This window comes from Pseudorca crassidens, chromosome 17 (genome assembly GCF_039906515.1).
Source record: "Pseudorca crassidens isolate mPseCra1 chromosome 17, mPseCra1.hap1, whole genome shotgun sequence".
NCBI lineage: Eukaryota > Metazoa > Chordata > Mammalia > Artiodactyla > Delphinidae > Pseudorca > Pseudorca crassidens.
The window spans coordinates 55972358-55991072 of NC_090312.1; the positions used below are offsets into that span (position 1 = coordinate 55972358).

Consider the following 18715-nt stretch of genomic DNA (forward strand, 5'->3'; position numbering starts at 1 on the left):
AGCCTAAGAGAAAGTTCTTGCCAGTAGAATGTAAGAAGTAATTCTAGAAATTCTGCCTCCTTTGTCAAATAGGAAATTGCTTTCCTTGACTTCATATTTTTCCTTTCCATGAAGTGGAAACTAGATGTGGCAGTGGCCTCTTCACCTGTATTGAAAAGAAAATGACAAGCTGATATCAAAACACCAAGATGAGGCCAACACACGTCCCTGAATGATTTCATGCAGTAGAACTTCTACATACAACCAGAGCGCCACTTTCAAACTAAGGATGAAAATCTTTTTACTTAAACCACAGCATTTTTTAGTTTTATTGTTACATCATACTGGCAGTTACCCTAATCTAATGAAAACAGCCTTCAAGGAGCTGCCTATGTTAAAATAGAGGGGAAGAGTCTTTAAACAAATGCATAAGAAATTATCAGGAGTGCTCTGATAGAAAACAATACAGAGTCAAGTGGAAATGGAGAAGACAACTCTTCTTGGAGAAGGAGATTTCAGGTTGAACATGAAGATTAGTTTACCTATTTATTGGTAGGTGGGGATGAATAGGAGGATGGTATTTCAGACAGAAAAATCAGTATGAGCCAAAGTACAAAGCCCTCAATAACATGGTGCAGGTATAGTCAAGAAACCACCAGTCATGTCATGGCTGGGAGGAAAGGAAGAGTCACTGGGAGACAAGGCTGGAGATGTAAAAATTATCCCATTATAAAAGTTCTTGTAAGTAATGTGATTATAACTGACTTATCCAATGTGTGTCTAATATGGAGGGAAGATTCTACAATTTAACAGTTTCTGGCTTGCACAGCTGGGTAGATAATTTTGCCATCCAATAAGATAAAAGTGTGGATGAAAATATAGCTTCAGCTTTATACAGTAATAAGCCTAAAAGTTTTTTATGTCAAATCAAATTTATATCTTTCCTTTTGCAAATGAGAAAACTGAGCCCTGAGAGTTTAACTGATATTCCAATAACCTCAATCACATTTAGTGGCAGAGCAAGAGCTAGAAGGTGAATTCTTTCAGACTCTCAGCTTAAAGTCTTTTGGAACAGATGTATAGGGAATAAAAAGCTATGAAGTTTGCTGTGAGACAATCTGAACCTTGAAAAATAAATAAAATTAAACTTGGTATAGGGGAGATTAATAAGTTTATAAGAATAAAGGAATTGGTAAAGAAGGGTGGGGGTTTAGGGGATATTTACTCAGGAGTAAAATTCACGTCAGCAAATAGTAATAAGAATATATTGATTGTCTCAGATTCTAGAGGACTTCAAATGACAGATAAAGGAGATTTATTCAAAAAATATTTAATATGCACCAATAATGTGTCAGATACCATTATAATCACTGGGAATACATCAGCAAATAAAAAATGTTTTGTCCTCATGAAGTTTTCAATGTAGAGAGAGGAACAATAAAAATAAATTTGTAGCTATATGTCAGACATACTATTAAGAAATGAAAGCAAAAATCAGGGGATAATAAGTACTAAGAGTATCTGTTTCATATAGGCTGGTCACAGAATGCAGAGACCTGACGGATGTAAGGGATAAAGGAGAGTAGACATCTGAAGAAAGAGCATTCCAGATAGAAACTACAAGTGTGAAGGCCTTGAGGCTGGACCACACTTGGTGTGATAGGAGCAGAGCATGGAGACAACTATGGCTAGAGCAAAATAAGCAAGACAGTCTTGTCTAGAAGAAGTGGTCAGAGATGCAGTAGGATGTGATCATGTATGACCTTACAGGCCACAGTGAAGTTTTTAACTCTTACCTTGAGTGATAGGGAAACCATTAGAATATTATGAGCAAATAATATTCTGGTGTATATTTTAACAAGATTCATCTGGCTACTGTGCCAACTACAGACTGTAAAAGGACAAGGGATGGAGCAAGAAAACCAATCAATAGGCTACTGCAGTAATCCAGGCAAGAGCACTGGTGCTCTGGATCAGGATGGTATTAGCGGAGGTGGTAAGAAATGGTTAGATTCTGGATATATTTTGAAGGTAGAGCTATCAGGATATCTTTCAGGTTAGATACGAGGTATAAAAGAGAAAGATAGCAGGCTCTGATGACTCCAAGATTTGGGGCTTGACCTTGAATTTGCACAGTTACCATTTATTAAAATGTGGATACAGAAGGTTAATAGGTGAAAAGAAAAAAATCAAAATTTATGTTGTAGATTTGTAAAGTTTGAGGTGTCTGTTTGCTATCTAAGTGGATTTGACTTTATCTTTTATGTGGTGAATAGTCATTGGATAGTCTTGAGCAATGAAATGATAGTAAAATATATTAACCTAAATGTATCAAAGAAATACCATTAGAAAACTATCAAAGCAAATGTAGGTTCCCACAATCCTCTACTCAGGTTTGATTAATTTGTTACAGTGGCTTAGGGAATTCAGGAAAACTGTTTATTTAGTTATGTTTACCAGTTTATTACAAAAGGATATGATAAAGGATACAGATGGACATCCTGAAAAAAGAGATTCACAGGGTAACTTATGTGGGAATGGGTGCAGAGCTTCCATACCTTTTCCAGGCATCACTATCCCAGCACCTCCATGTGTTCACCAACTCAGAAGTTCCTTGAACCCAGTCCTTCTGGGTTTTGATAGAGGCTTCATTACATAAACATGATTGATTAAATTATTCACCCAGAGGTCAGGAGGTGGGACTGAAAGTTCCAACCCTCTAATCACATTGTTGGTTTTCCTGGCAATTTGGATCCTTAGATGGGGTCCAAAATTCACCTCATTAACGTAACAAAAGATATCTTTATCACTCTCATCAGTTAGGAAATTCCAAAAGTTTTAGGAGCACTATGCCAGGAATGGGGACAAAGACCAAACATATACTTCTTATTGTAAATCACAATGCCACAGAGGGCTATTTGCATTTTGGATGGAGCAATATGCAGGATTTTACTGCACATTGCTGTTTACAATGCCCAACCCCTACCCACTTAATGTCAGTGCTACCTCCTAGTCATTGTGGAATCTATAAGTGGGTACACATTTCCAAATGTCCTCTAGGGGCAGTACTGCCTCACTTAGAGGATCTTGCTCTAGACAACTGAATACAAGACTATGAACTTTAGGCAAAATAACATTAACAGGCACACCTTGAATCACAAGCCTCCAACTTGTTCACAATCTATTAAATAAAAGTAAGATTCCATCAGTGTCTGCCCACATTTTCTGCCACCACAAAAGATAACAAGTCTGTTCTGATTGACAGTGCCAACTGGTAGCTACCAATGAAAACTATTCAAAATAAAAATTGACTTCATTCCAGACAGAGCAATGTTTGTGGGACAGCTCAGTTAATTTTTTTTTATGTGTACATAAAACATCTTTTTAAAGCTCTTCTTATCTCCCCTTTCTCTTCCAAACCTTATTTTCCTTAAAAATAAAAATCACCTTTTTCTTCATATATTCATGTTTATGTCAAACAATGTCCATGTCTGACAAGCCAAGTCCAGGAGCCTCCTTAAAATCATCATAACTGCTCTACTAATTTGATGTACTTTACCTTAATTGGAAGCAATGAGAGAAAAATAATTACTCAATGTTTTCATGTTTTAATTAATTACTATAATTTAAGCAATATCATTTTTCTCTTTCTGTCATAAAAGTATATAATTTAAAGATACATTTTGGGGAAAATGGGCACATTTAATCATCTATAAATTAAGGAGTTTCCATCAGATGATTTCTAAGTTGATTTCTTCTTGTACAATCCTCTAACTCTACAATATTGTGTCTATGGGAAAATGCTGAATGCTACATAATCAACTTATTAGTGAACTTTGGGCTAAAACCTATTTATGAGTTATAGACTCTGTAAGTATAAAAATATACAATCAACATAACTACATCTGTATTTGAGTATAAATGGCTACATATTGGTAATATTAATCACTAATAAAGATAGAACTTTTGCTATATCCTAGTCAAAAACCAAATTGTTTGACAAGGACCATTTTTATACAAATGTACAAATGCAAATGCATCATAACTGTGTTTGTCTTTTATACTTCCAAGTTTATAAATGTTTAAAGATTTCTGTATGAAGTTACAAAAGTACTGACCACAAAGGAAAAAGCAGTTATAAAGCTGTAGCCTCATTTTTTTTCTATTTGAAACTTAGGAGAACATAAAATTCCTTTTAAACCATATTGCTCTATTTTTTACTAAGTAAATTGAACTTTAGAACATAAGAGCTGACTGATTAAGTCATAGAGTACTTTGACAAACCAAAGAAATCTTCAAAGAATATTTAAGTTTATTTCCAAAGCATATAGTCCAGGAAGAAATTTGGAATGTCAGACCAACAGAAGCTACTGTGTTGTTTTAAAATATATGTTTTAAAAAGATTAGCTATCTAGACAATACTAAAAAAAAACTATTAATGTGTATTTTTCCTCATAATCAACACAAGTAGAAAATTCGTAATGTTTTTTAAAGCATTAAGAAAATATTTATTTCTACTGAACATCAGAACATAATTCAATGCAAAACATTGAACTCTATGCCTAAAGTCTAAGAGTAGAAAGCAATAAGATAAAACAAATCTCCTGGGACTTCCCTGGTGGTCCAGTGGTAAAGAATCCACCTTCCAATGCAGAGGACAATGGTTTGGCCCCTGGTGGGGGAACTAAGATCCCACATGCTGCTGGGCAACTAAGCCCACACACCACAACTACTGAGCTGTGAACCTCAATGAGAGAGCCCACGTGCCGCAAACTACAGAGCCAATGCACACTGGAGCCCGCACCACAACTAGAGAGAGAAAATCCGCACTCCACAACTAGAGAGAAGCCCACACGCCACAACGAAGGGCCTGCATGCCACAACTAAGACCCGACGCAGCCAAAAAGAAAAAAGAAAATAAAATTTTAAAAAAAGAATACATTAGGAAATCATTTTTAAAAATAAATAAGTAGATAAAATTAAAAAATAAAACAAATCTGCTCTCATGAAACATAGTCTACTAGAGATAAAAAGTCCTATATCCAAGAATTTAGGAATCCAAAGTGACATCATTTTCCCTTTGTTATTCAGTTTTTCTTTTATGTGGTTTAAAAAGAAAACCCAGAATATGCCAATCTACTGCCTTTATTCTGAGGAGAAGAAATATCAGATAGACACCAATTGACTGAGACCACACATATATGGGCAGCAGCCACGACAACATTGGGTCTTGCCTTTTGTACAAAGTGTATACATATATACATGTAAATATATATATATGTAATCCAGTGAGAAGTGCTCACATGCACCCAGATAGGGGACAGAAGCAGTTGTAACAATAGAGTGGAGCCCATGGTAGAGGTACATGGGAAGTGGTAGAGAGTAGCAGCCTCCCCTCCATCTTCCCACCCTGGGCCAAAGGAAGGACCTGGGAGGAAGGACAGTTATCCAAAGAAGATGAATATACATATGTACGTGTGTGTGTGTGTGTGTGTGTGTGTGTGTGTGTGTGTGGTATAGTATCAAAACTAAGACTCTTCATATGTTTAATGTATAAAAAATTTCAATCCTTGAGTCATTTAATTCTCAGCCTTTCTGTTTTTATTATGGGGGAAAGTATATTTCATTGGTCAGTTTAAACATATAATACATATAGAATAAATATGGAGGAACATATTTTTCTTAAATCCCTTCTCAATTTGTTGAAATCAATTGAAAGCTTTGTAATCTGAAAGACAATTTCTATGTACACATTTCTGATAAATTGCCTAAAGAAATTTCAGGGAGGAAGAAGGACCTGAACTGCTAAGCCTTCATTAATTTGTTGTAGTTTATTTTCTCATTCTAAGTAAATACTCATTTTCACATCCAATTTTGTATTTGTAATCTTATATTCTTTTTCTAAAAGAATGACCCAAAACCTATGCACAGTTCCCGTAAAATGTGTCCCCTTCCAGGCCCCTGGTGTGTGCCACTGCCTCAAAAGAAAACATCCAAGAAATTCAGGGGACTGTCTGAGAAAAGGTACAGTAAATGTGAGACTTAATAGAGGGAAGTCAGGCAGGACAACCAGACTGCCTGGACCAGATGATGGTCTGATGAGAAAACACTGCCTGGGGGGGATTCTCAAACCAGGAAGATGAAGGCTGATAAAATTTATGTAGAATGGATTCTTTGGCAGACCCAGATCTAGATGATTTAATCTCTCTTATTATGATTCCCCAAAGGTGGTAGGGAGGTGGGAATCTAGAAATACAATATATTTTTTAAATGCCTGGGCTAGAAAGCAAAAGGAAAATAAGAGGAAAAAAGGTATTCTACTCCAAAAGCCTTAACTAGCTTGTTACGTGTGAAAAAAGGGACCAGCATATAAGTTCAACAGTTAAAAACTTGGGTGAGCTTTTTTGAATAACAATAATAAAAATAGTTATGTAGCTCTTAACCATGTGTCAGACACTGTTTATTTTACATATATTAGCTCATTTAATCATCCTAATAACACTTTGAAATGGATATGACTATTATCTCCATTTTACTAATGAGAAAACTGAGGTAAAGAAAAATTAAGTAACCAGTCCAAGACCACACAGTTGGGAAGTGGCTGATCCAGGATTCAAACCAGGCAACCTGACTCCAGAGGGCATGTATTTAATTCTTTACCCTACGCTGAAAGATGTCAAGAGTGAGGAAGGGGCAGAAGCACATAATAAAAAAGTATTATTTAGATAAATAAAAAAAAAGCATACCCTCTCTTTTTCTCTGAAAAAGGAGTGGAAAAGTCAATGAAGATGTAGAAATAATTTGAAGTGGTTAAGAGGATGTGACTTAAGATGAGGCAAGTTCCTCTCCTAGTGAAGAAAAGTGGGAGGGTAGATGGACACTGATGGATGGGAAAGAAACTAACTAGTTTTATAATTTCAAAAAATTCAATTTGGGAAAAGGAGTTGGCAAGAAAATAGATTTTAAAAAATTATATTTTCAAGTGTCACACATCTTAGGAACCCTGAGCTATGAACCGTGATATTTCTTAGTTCTTTGGCTCCATTATATTTCAACTAGGCATCTCCTAGGCACTGCTAAAGTACTTGTTTCACTCAGGATTTGTGTTTTCAACCATTTAAAGCTTTTTTCCCTTATGACTGTTTTTGAGTACTACAAAGAGCCCAGCTAAGGATGAGTTATGTTTGTTTCACACTAAACTGTTTCCTAAAAATATGACATATATATTCTGCCCCTTCAACCTGGAGAAATAACCTCCAGGTTTTCAAATGTTTTTATCTGTGTGGTAAATCAGGTACCTCTGAGAGTCAACAATGGTTTATTACTATACTTTATCCATGAAACAAACCTATTCATATTCATTTGAATGACAGGAAAAGAAAGGTGTGATAACTTACCTGTATTGTATTCCTCTCATGTGGCATAATGTATTCAGCTGAGGATAATCAATGTTCTTAGGCATTTGCAAGCCTGCAAAATTAAAAAAAATCAATTAAAAATGTAAGCAATTTTCGGCAATCTTATTAACCAAGTTTGTAAATACAATTTAATTGCAAACATTCATCATAGTAAAAGAACTCAGTGACTATGGAAGTGATGTATTAACAGTCTTTTTTACACAAGCAGAATTGAATAGGGTGATTAAAATGAGGAAAGAATTTAATGTTTTTCATTGATGTCAAATCTAGTCTGGAATATTATGTTTGTTTATTTGTTTAATTCCAGTAAATTCTGGTGCTAACATGTGTCATATAATGTCACTCCTCTGGAAGTAAGCCTTTCAGAATCCTTATCCTATACCTTTAGAATGTGAACTGGTTCCAGAACTCCAGACATGACAATTCAAAGAAGAGTTTTCTTGAGGTCTCCCTCTCCCTCTTCATCTCCTTCTCCTTCTCTGTAATACTAGTAATTTTTGTTCATTCCTATGCAGGTCCCCATCTTTGGCTAGCTCCTCTTCAGAAATCTACAGAGCACCTTCTAGTGTCTGGATTCAGTTTGCAATTCCTTCTGAAGTTCAAGTGTAAGCAAATCACATATGTTCCCTTACAAGCAGAAAGATAGTAGTCATAGCTAAAAGCAACTAACTGTGATTCCCCTTCAGTACCAGAAAGAACTGACATCCTTCAAAGGAGATGAAAAGGAAAATAGAATATTGACAACAAGCATAATTACAAAGATGGGGCTTCACATCACAGGTACTCTCCATACCCCAGGAGAATGCATGCTGTTGGAAATTTAAAATGGAAAGCAGTAATAAATACGAAGATGCACATTATTCCTTCCCTTAGTGAACAGGTACTGAGAGAATCACCGGCCTAATGCATTTCTAACCTTTTTAAGACATATTCATTGACCACATCCCAATAAGGAAGAATTAGAATTTGACATGTCCAAACTTATCCATTTTAATTCCAGGTAACTGAATCATAAAATTTCAAACACTTTTTGTTTAAGCTTTTTGTGCTCTAAAACTGAATCATCAATAACAAATAACCACTTTCTAAATACAAAACTGAAAATAGTAAAATATAAACAGAAAACTGGTTGTTACCACATGAATCATTACCATTTAATAAACCTGAAAATACTAATTACATGCTTTAGGTATTTTCTTACCTACCTTACTCAGTTAAGCCTTCAGAAAGAAAAAAATTACCTCATTGCACTTTAGCATTATATGGAATCATTATTTTAGATGATCCAAGTTACAGCTAGATTATATAAAAAATACTTCTAGTATAGTAATATTTCTTATATGGGATATTATAAAAAATCTTAATTATAGTAGTATTTTTTCATTTTTAAAAATTTTATTGAAGTATAGTTGATTTACAATGTTGTATTAATTTCTGCTGTACAGCAAAGTGATTGTTATACACATATATATATACATATTCTTTTCCATTATGGTTTATCACAGGATACTGAATATAGTTTGCTGTGCTATACAGTAGGACATTGTTGTTTATCCATCCTATATATCACAGTTTTCATCTGCTAATCCCAAACTCACAATCCATCTGTCCTCCAATCCCTTCTCCCCCTTGGCAACCACAGGTCTGTTCTCTATATCTGTGAGTCTGTTTCTATTTCATAGATAAGTTCATTACTGTTATATTTTATATTCCACATATAAGTGATATCATATGGTATTTGTCTTTCTCTTTCTGGCTTACTTCACTTAGTATGGTAATCTCTGGGTCCATCCATGTTGCTGCAAATGACATTATTTCTTTCTTTTATAACTGAGTAATATTTCATTGTGTATATATATACCACGTCTTCTTTACCCATTCATCTGTCATACAGTAGTTTTTATATACACAGGTTAAGAAAAGACTTCTACTAAGTATTGGTTTAGTCCATTTTCCTAACCCAGTTTAAGAAGAGGGTCAGAAATAGCCCTGGGGACTGGTGTGGACATAAAAGGGGGATGGTGGCATAGAGATTTGGGAAAAGGACAAGGTTTGAGAAATTCTGACTTTAAAAAGGACTTTGAAAAAGTAAATATCTTCAACTTTCAGTTAAAGCAAAAATATAAAAATCACAGAACAGATATTATAAGACTAAGAATTGCCAGCAAAGAATAGAAAAATTGAAAACTCACCTTGCCTGAGGAAAGCTGTGGCACCTGAGGGTGCAACTTTGCACTGGGCTTGGCACAGCCAAGTAAACTCAAAACCAGAATCAGATGAATGGATAAAGAAGATGTGGCACATATATACAATGGAATATTACTCAGCCATAAAAAGAAATGAAATTGAGTTATTTGTAATGAGGTGGATGGACTTAGAGTCTGTCATACAGAGTGAAGTAAGTCAGAAAGAGAAAAACAAATACCATATGTGAACACATGTATATGGAATCTAAAAAAAAAAAATGGTCACGAAGAACCTAGGGACAAGACAGGAATAAAGACGCAGACCTACTAGAGAATGGATTTGAGGATATGGGGAGGGGGAAGGGTAAGCTGGGACAAAGTGAGAGTGGCATGGACATATATAAACTACCAAATGTAAAATAGATAGCTAGTGGGAAGCAGCCGCATAGCACAGGGAGATCAGCTCGGTGGTTTGTGACCACCTAGAGGGGTGAGATAGGTAGGGTGGGAGGGAGGGAGACACAAGGGGGAAGAGATATGGGAACATATGTATATGTATAACTGATTCACTTTGTTATAAAGCAGAAACTAACAAACCATTATAAAATAATTATCCTCCAATAAAGATGTTAAAAAAAAATAGTCTAGGTAGTACTCACAGCCTAGAAGGACACTATACAATTCACAAAATAATTTCTTCACCGATCCTCATCTGCAAGAGGTATTTGTCACAAGGATCTTCACATAAAGGCCCTTGAGCAATTTACTGGATATTGTCTTTGAAGAGTTTCATTAAAAAGAAAAAAACCAAAAGATTTCACCATGAAATTGTAAAGTTGAGCTTCTCTGGTGATCAAATTTAATACAGGGATAAAGCTTAAAGAGTTTAAAGAATACTAAGCTTACATTTGTTTTCCAGTCTTTTTCTCTGCTCATGAATATGTCTTACTTGGGCTTTTGGCAGAGTAGAAGAGGCTTAACCCTATAATGGGGATAAAAATCAAGGATTTTAACCAGAGTAAGTTTGAAAGGGGATTAGCAGCTGATATAAATGGGTGGTTATAAAGAATTTTAAACTTGAAATTCATGGTGAAATTAAAAAAACAATTATCTTTATTGATATAAGGCCTACTATATATTATTGAAATAGAGAAACTAAAATCCAATGTTATATGTGAGTGACACGATGATCTTTTGTTTACATGTGTTAATGTTTTCTCAGGGGTAGATATATATTTTCATATTTATGCAGTATGGTGAATTAAGTATGTTTGTGATAGGAGTTATAAAGATATGTTAAAACATATAAAGATATATTTTGTGAGTGTTAAAATAAAACTAAACTATTTTTCTCCAACAAGCTTTCCCTCTTAAGAGTAGATAAATATCCCTTGCAAAATCTAAGAGGAAGCAGTAGACTAAGTGAAGACTTAACAATATTGTAAATGAATAACCCCTATTTGCTATGAGACTAAATTCATCTGAGTGGTTTATAGGGCAAGGTAAAAGAAATGGACAACAGAGCCAAAGAGAAAATGTGACAACAACAAAGAGAAAATGTGGAAATTTCAGAGTATGGTAGGCTAGAAAACAGACCTCTGCAAAGTAGTTATAGCACACACTCTAATGACTAATCCAGTGATAGGTAGAACTTTGCTTAATACAGTATTCAGAGTGCAAAGAAACAGTTCAACAGCAATAGCAACAGAAACATTATCAACGAACTTTTAGTAAGAATAGCAGTTCTTATATGCAGGAGGTGAATTCTAGCATAAGACTAAAGTACAGAACAAGGAGTTGGATAGGAGTAAAAAGAAAATATCCATCAGAGACTATAAGTGTAATTAATTCCCCCTATATACTTAGATAATTGATCTAGTTCTATGTTTTTAAATAAGTCTAAACTTGTGTAATAATAGAGAATTAAGCATACCTATGTTAGTGGTTAATAGTGTGTTTATTCTTTTCCCTTCAAATAATAATTTGTTGTTTTCTAAAATCTCAAAGTTAATTCTCCTTCAAGTAACATTCAATAAACATAAGGCACCTGAAAAATCTCAATTAAATAGACCATCAAGAGGCAAAGGAATAGTGCCCAATCATGGACTTCTATGAATAAAAGCTGACACACCAACAGGGACAATTATGCAAGTGGGCTTATGTTGTCCCTGCCCCTTGTCTGAGTGGTTAAGATGTTAAAATAGACATATATTAACTGAAAAGTGAAAATAGAGGGGAATGATATACAACAAATTATTGAAATAGCTTCCCGTTATATCTTGATGAATGCAGTCATCTACATTCATGTTTATTTCCTCAACTCAGATTCGCTTCTCCACTTACTAAAATTTATCTTTCACATTCATTATTCATTAAAATTTGTTTTATTAAAAATCATAGGAAATCTTGTAGTTTTTAGTCCAATAACCTCTTTTCAGTCACCATTCTACTAACCTCTGTCAGTGACATTTGACACTGGTGAAGTTTCTACCTATGAGGCTTCTGTGACAGCATTCTCTCCTCGCTTGCTTTTTCCATATTAGACTGCTCTACCAACTCCTATCTTCTTTTCTTGAGCATCAGTGTTGCCCACCAATCCATTCTCAGTATCCCTGTCTTCTCTTCTCAGTTTAGACCCACTTCTTGCATGACCTTATCAACACCCACATCTCCAGCTATCACACATACACTTCAGATCCTCAAATCAAACTCTCCAGCCCAGAACTCTAACTTTCACTCCACTAATATTCACATGAATGTCATCCAGGAAAATCAGACTCATGATAACAAAATCTTCACTTAAAATTCCTCTCATACTTCTTTCCCTCAAAATCTTGATCCTCCTCCTGAATTCTCCACCTGGGTTAAGAAAATCCCTATCACTTTCACAATTCTATCACCAACCTTGGGATCCTATTCTATTCTTTCCCCTTCAGGACCAAGGTGTTATGAAAGCCATCAATTCTGCCTCTTTTGAAATGTATCCTAAGTATCTTTCAAACATATCCTCTCCAATCCTAATGACAGGGCCACTGAAGAGGGCCATACTTTGTGCACACTGTGAAGAAGTGCTATTCACATGCATGCAACACGTCAGAACCTTGTTTTAGACCCTCGTTGAGTCTCATTTGTACTACTGCCATTACCTCCTGTCTAGTCTCCCTGACTCGAACCTCTTCCTTTCCAACTCATCCTTCACACTACTATCACAGTACTTTCCAAAATTCCGATAGAGATTACATAACTTTATATGGAATACAATGCCTTTTATAATCATATCCAAGTGGAACCTCATTAAATACCACCACCATGTTCATCTCCCTTGCCTCTCCCCCATCTCTCAACAACACATTTTCTGTCTGCTCCATGAACATACCTTGTCCTTTTTTTTTTAAGATTTTTTTTTTGATGTGGGCCATTTTTAAAGTCTTTATTGATTTTATTACAATATTGCTTCTGTATTATGTTTTGGTTTATTGGCCACAAAGCAAGTGGGATCTTAGCTCCCTGACTAGGGATCGAATCCACATCCCCTGCCTTGGAAGGTGAAGTCTTAACCACTGGACTGCCAGGGAAGTCCCATACCTTGTCCTTCAATATGATATTATCTTTGGTTCTTTCTCAACTTATCCATTCATTTAGATCCACCTCAAAAGTTAACCCATCTGTGACATTTAAACTTCTCTTCCCTAGAAAAAAGTAGCTGTGCTAAACCTGAAAATAGTTTCCCTTAAGCAAGCATTATCTTTCTTTATGACTTTTTCATTTATACCTTTTTTTTTTCTATTTAACACTATCCCCTAAGGGTAGGATTCATTCCCTACTTATATATGAAACACTAGAACTTATAACTGTGTTTCAATTTAAATAAATATTATTTGTTAAATTATAATGAATAAATAATAAGAACATGGCTCTAATATGTCAGGCAAGGATGAGTTGTATGCAAGGAAAATAAATCAAGGAAAAGTAATGAAGGCAGGACTATATGAGGAATATAAAGTTGTGTTTAAAGAATATTCACCAAAAACTCATAAAAAATAAATGAACAGCAAACAAACAAAACACCCTCTGCCCCTTGCAGGCAATACTTTAATCATTTTATCACCTTTCTATATGAGATTGAAGATCATATGAATGTCATTTTTGACATTATACACCATGGCAAAGCTCACTAAGTAACGAAGTGTAAAAAGAAGAAAAAACTTTGATCTTCATTAAAACTGAGGATTAAAAATATTTCCTTACTACAAACTCTAAAGAATATCAGCCAAATGATGTGATTTCAATAAATTTTAAAAGAGGCATTCATATGCATACTTCTCTTGTGTGAGGAAATAAGCAGAGTTCTCCAGAGAAAGGTAGGTTCCCTTAGCCCTGAGGGGTAAACCAATGAACTCTTACCTGGAATGGGAAGTTCTTGAGACTGGACACACTAAAAGGAACCCCAAGCCCATGATATATATGGAATGTAGGGCTGCAAAAGGATCCTACCTATACTCATAGTTTTTTAAGAGTCAGGTTGTTGCGGTGATAAAACAGAGGACAAATATTAGGTGGCAATCAATGCAGAAGCAGCTGATCTCAGTCATTAAAGAGAAATAGAGAAATCACTACCAAGAAACCTTTGGAATATGAACTACTAATTAGAGACATATGATTTAGGGAAGAGTACAGAACAAAGTTGATGAGAAAGTATTCAAAGTTAACATATAAGAAAATTCTATCTGTCTGTTATCCCAGCTCATTCCCCACCACTATTTATTTTTCTAGCAAGTAAACTGCTTTCAAAAAATAACCACTGTTCAATAATCCTGGCACCTAGGCATAGCATACTCTTAAGGAAAGCATGAAAAACAATTAACTTATCAAACAAAAATCAAATAATACACATCAGAAGATGTAGTATGGCAGGAAATGAGAAGAAAGACCACACACACATACACATGATGAAAGAAAAACAAAGATCTATAAGGCATTAAATAGAAATAAATTACTAATGAACAGGTTATATTCAGGAAAGAAGAGAAAAATAATTATGACAAAACCCACATTAGACATAACAAAAATGACAATAGAGATGTAAGAAAATATAGTCACAGAACATTGAGGTAAACATAAATAAATAGAGAAAAGAACAGGAGAAAGTGATAAATGAAGATAGAAAGGCGACACTACATGTGAAAATTGTTCCTGAATAAGAAAATAGTAATAATGGCACAGGACAAAATATGCTCAAACATATTACACAAGAACACTTTTCTCATATAAAGACCTGAGTCTGAAGAACTAAATATAATATCATGACCCAGAAAGGGAAAGAGAAATCATAGTACATGATTTACAAGGAGACTAGATATTTTAGATGTACTAGATTCGTAGCTAAATGTCACTTTTTCAAAGATAAACTATTATTTTAGCACCCAGGCAAAAGAGGAAGTCTCCTATAAGAGTGAAAACTCAATTTGGCCTTAGTCTTCTCCACAGAACAGTCCTGGCAAACAGTAAGATAATCTCAGGGGGAAAAAAAATGTGACTCATGAGTTTTATTCTCCAATAAATATAAAGGTAACAAATAAATATAAGACCTCAGAGAATATAAAGTACCATGAGCTCTCTGAAAAATACACTTTGATAACAATACAACTAAGGCTTAAGTAATATGGACTATACTAATAAACAGTAGGTAAATTCTGTAAACCTTAACACAAACAATAAATTCTTCATAGATTCTAGTGACAATAGTGTAAATAATAATGAGTAACAAATTGGAAGTTTCAACAGAGAATTGGAAGTATAAAATATATTTGTATAGATTCCCTCTCACAGCAAATAATTAATAGCTACAGTTTAAAGAGTATTTTAAAATAATGTATGTTGAATAATAATATGTGAAGGTATGAATGAAATTAGCCAGACTTAGATTTTACTATTCAGATTAGACATTAATAATCAAATTAAGATGTGCAGAGACAAAGTTTTCTCATTTCATACTAGATTGTGAATATCCATTGTCTAAAGTTGTTAAATCAAGAAAGGTTTAGGTATGGAGCCTTACTATTAAATATTTTTGTGTTCCAAATTATATGGCCTTAAAATTTATAAATGAAAAATCTCAGCAGTTGTAAATTAACTGTACTTCAATTTTAAAAATTGTTAAAAAAAAAGAGCAAATGGGAAAAAAAAAACCTCAGGAGACAAAATAACTTCCACAGTATCTTCCCTTCCTTTTTACCCAAAAATTAAGTAGAAAATGAATGACTGAGTATATAAATATTCTACATAATTAGTGAGATATATTAATCATATATCAAATCTATTCTTAAATCAAACAGTATATCAAAACTGAAATTATAAAATATCAAGAAAGTAAAAACAATGACTGCTTTCATGAACCAATGGAATATAATTAGTCTTTCTCTGGGGAAATTACATTCCCCAAAATATTTATATTACAAGAAAGGAGAAAGAATGAAGCATTCAATGCAAGAAGTTAGGAAAAGAAAATTAAAATAAATAAGAGAAATAAAAGAGAGAAAATGGAAAAGTAGAAATTAATGAACTTATAAAACAAGAAAAACTGTAGAAGAGTAAACAAATTCAAGAGCTGGTTCTTTGAAGGGAAAAAAACTACTGGCTTATCTAAACAAGAAAAAATATCATAAGTACTCAATGTCAGAAATACAACTGGGAAGTAATTAATGATAAATATCATTATATAGGTAATCAAAGTATTTTTCACAACTATGTGCCAAACTAATTAAAATTCTGATTAAAAATGAATGACTTTTCAGGAAAATGCATATTACCTAAATTGACCCTAGAAGGGAGGGAAAACCTAAATAAATAAATTGTCTTGAAAAAAGTGGAAAATAATCTCACAGTAGTTTCTCTCTCTTTCTCTCACACACACACACCCCACATACAAACACACACACACACCCCACACACAAAAATACACACACACACAAATGTACGTAACCAAGGTGTTATCACGGGTGAATTCCATCAAATCCTTATAGGAGAAATAATTCTAATGCTAGTTAAATGTTTCAGAACACAGAGAAGAAAAGCTTCCAAATTTTTTTGATGAAGCAAGTAAAACAATGATACCCAAATGTGACGACAGTGGGTAAAAGAAAACCAGAGACTGATCTCGTGCATAAATAAAAATAAATATTATAATTTTATAGTGCCCAGAAACATATTGACACAGTAATACCACACAAAAAGTAAGATTTATCCTAGTAATTCCAAGAAATTTCAACTACAAAGTATAACCATATAACTTACCACAAGTCAACATTTTAAATATCATAATCTCCAGATACAGAAGTATTCAGTAAAATTCAATATTGTTTTTAAATAATTTAAGTAGAAAAAAGTTTCTTAATTTGATGAATATGTCAAAACAAAAGACAGCATCATGTTTAATGTTGAAACACTAGAAGCAATAGCATAAATTCAGGAAGAGCTTACAAATACCACTAGTGCTACACATGTCTGGAAGTACCAAGCAACACAATTTTTTTTTTTTTTTTTTTTTGTTGTACGCAGGCTTCTCACTGTTATGGCCTCTCCCGTTGAGGGGCACAGGCTCCGGACGCGCAGGCCCAGCAGCCATGGCTCACGGGCCTAGCCGCTCCGCGGCATGTGGGATCTTCCCGGATCGGGGTACGAACCCGTGTCCCCTGCATCGGCAGGCGGACTCTCAACCACTGAGTCACCAGGGAAGCCCCAAGCAACACAACTTGATAAAAGAAACACACACGTTATAAAAATTAGAAAAAAAGAGACAAAAAAAGATCGCTGATCACAGATCACCATAACAAATACAATAGTAATAATTAAAAGGTTTGAAATACTGTGAGAATTACTAAAATGTGACACAGAGATGGGAACTGATCAAATGCTGTTGGGAAAATGGTGCCAATAGACTTACTTGACACAAGCCTGCCACAAACTTTTATTTTGTAAAAAATGCAATACCTACAATGTGTAATAAAACAAGGTATGCCTGCCTGTTAAAAAAAAACAGAAAGAAAAAGAGAGAAACAAAAATAATTGATAATATTGTAATTATATAAGTAGAAAACAGAATTGCATAGACTGAAAATCCATTAAGGTATTGACTGAAGTGGTTGATAATGGAAGTAACCAAATATTCAATAGCTTGCCCGTTTCCCTGAAGAAATGAGTTGCAAAAGCATTGAGGATAGTAGAGGAAGGTAGGCATAAATGCCAGCTGTAGGTTTGGGGAGAATGGTAGGGTTTCCCAGTGGACAAGACCAGGATGTGGTGGGCATCCACATGTGGGGTGGGCTTGTGCAGAATATCAGAGGCCAAGAGGGGTAAGGAGAGCAAAGGTGGGAGGGGGACAGGATATGCCAGTGTTGAGTGTAGGACCCTTAGTGGGGATGGGGTGGCAGTAGTATGAAAGATTGGCTACACACAGTGGAACTGATCAAATGTATTTAGGTTAATAGGAGCAAGGTTTCTTACTTGAGAGAAGAGAGTTACAAACACAGAAAGCCAAAATGACTGTAGTGTTGCATTGGACTTGAACGAATTGGTGTAAACTCATGGTTTTCATAGATATAAATTGATATGCAAACAACATAAATGTACATTTTTATTCCTTAGATCTGTCCACTGAGAGGGCCTAGGGGCAGTGACACTCTAACATCAATGAGCACACATAGCACCCAGAGCTTGATTTTTAAATCTAATTCTTCATTAAAATAAACTAGGGCTCTCTGGGAAAAGAGCTGGTCGTCAGGATCAAGTAGGGAAAAGTACAAGATGAGCCTGAAAAATCTTACTGCTCCAGAAAGCAAGGAAATGCTTAAACCACCTTGAAGGCACTCCCAGTGGCCAGACTGAACAATTAAACAATTTGGGCATCAAAATATATAATGATAGTAATTAATTAAAACCCTTTGAATAAACTAGGAAATCATAATTTTACATTGATTGATTAAATATTTCATGAGAAAAGGGGTATTTATATATTTTCAAAATACCTTTTCACAAAATACTTATTAATTACAAAAGGGGGAAAAGCAAATTTACAGCAGAGAAGCTCTCTGGGTACCACCTTAGTCAACTGATTAAAGTGAAATTATGTGCCAC

General features: G+C 34.6%; 1 protein-coding gene across 1 annotated transcript in view; it reads right to left on the reverse strand.

The window, feature by feature from the left end:
• Positions 1 to 18715, reverse strand: part of CNBD1 (cyclic nucleotide binding domain containing 1) — a 397351-nt gene that overhangs the window by 369698 nt on the left and 8938 nt on the right. Inside the window, 1 exon segment of the mRNA XM_067711697.1 lies at positions 7377 to 7449. Coding sequence (XP_067567798.1) covers positions 7377 to 7449 — 73 coding nt within the window.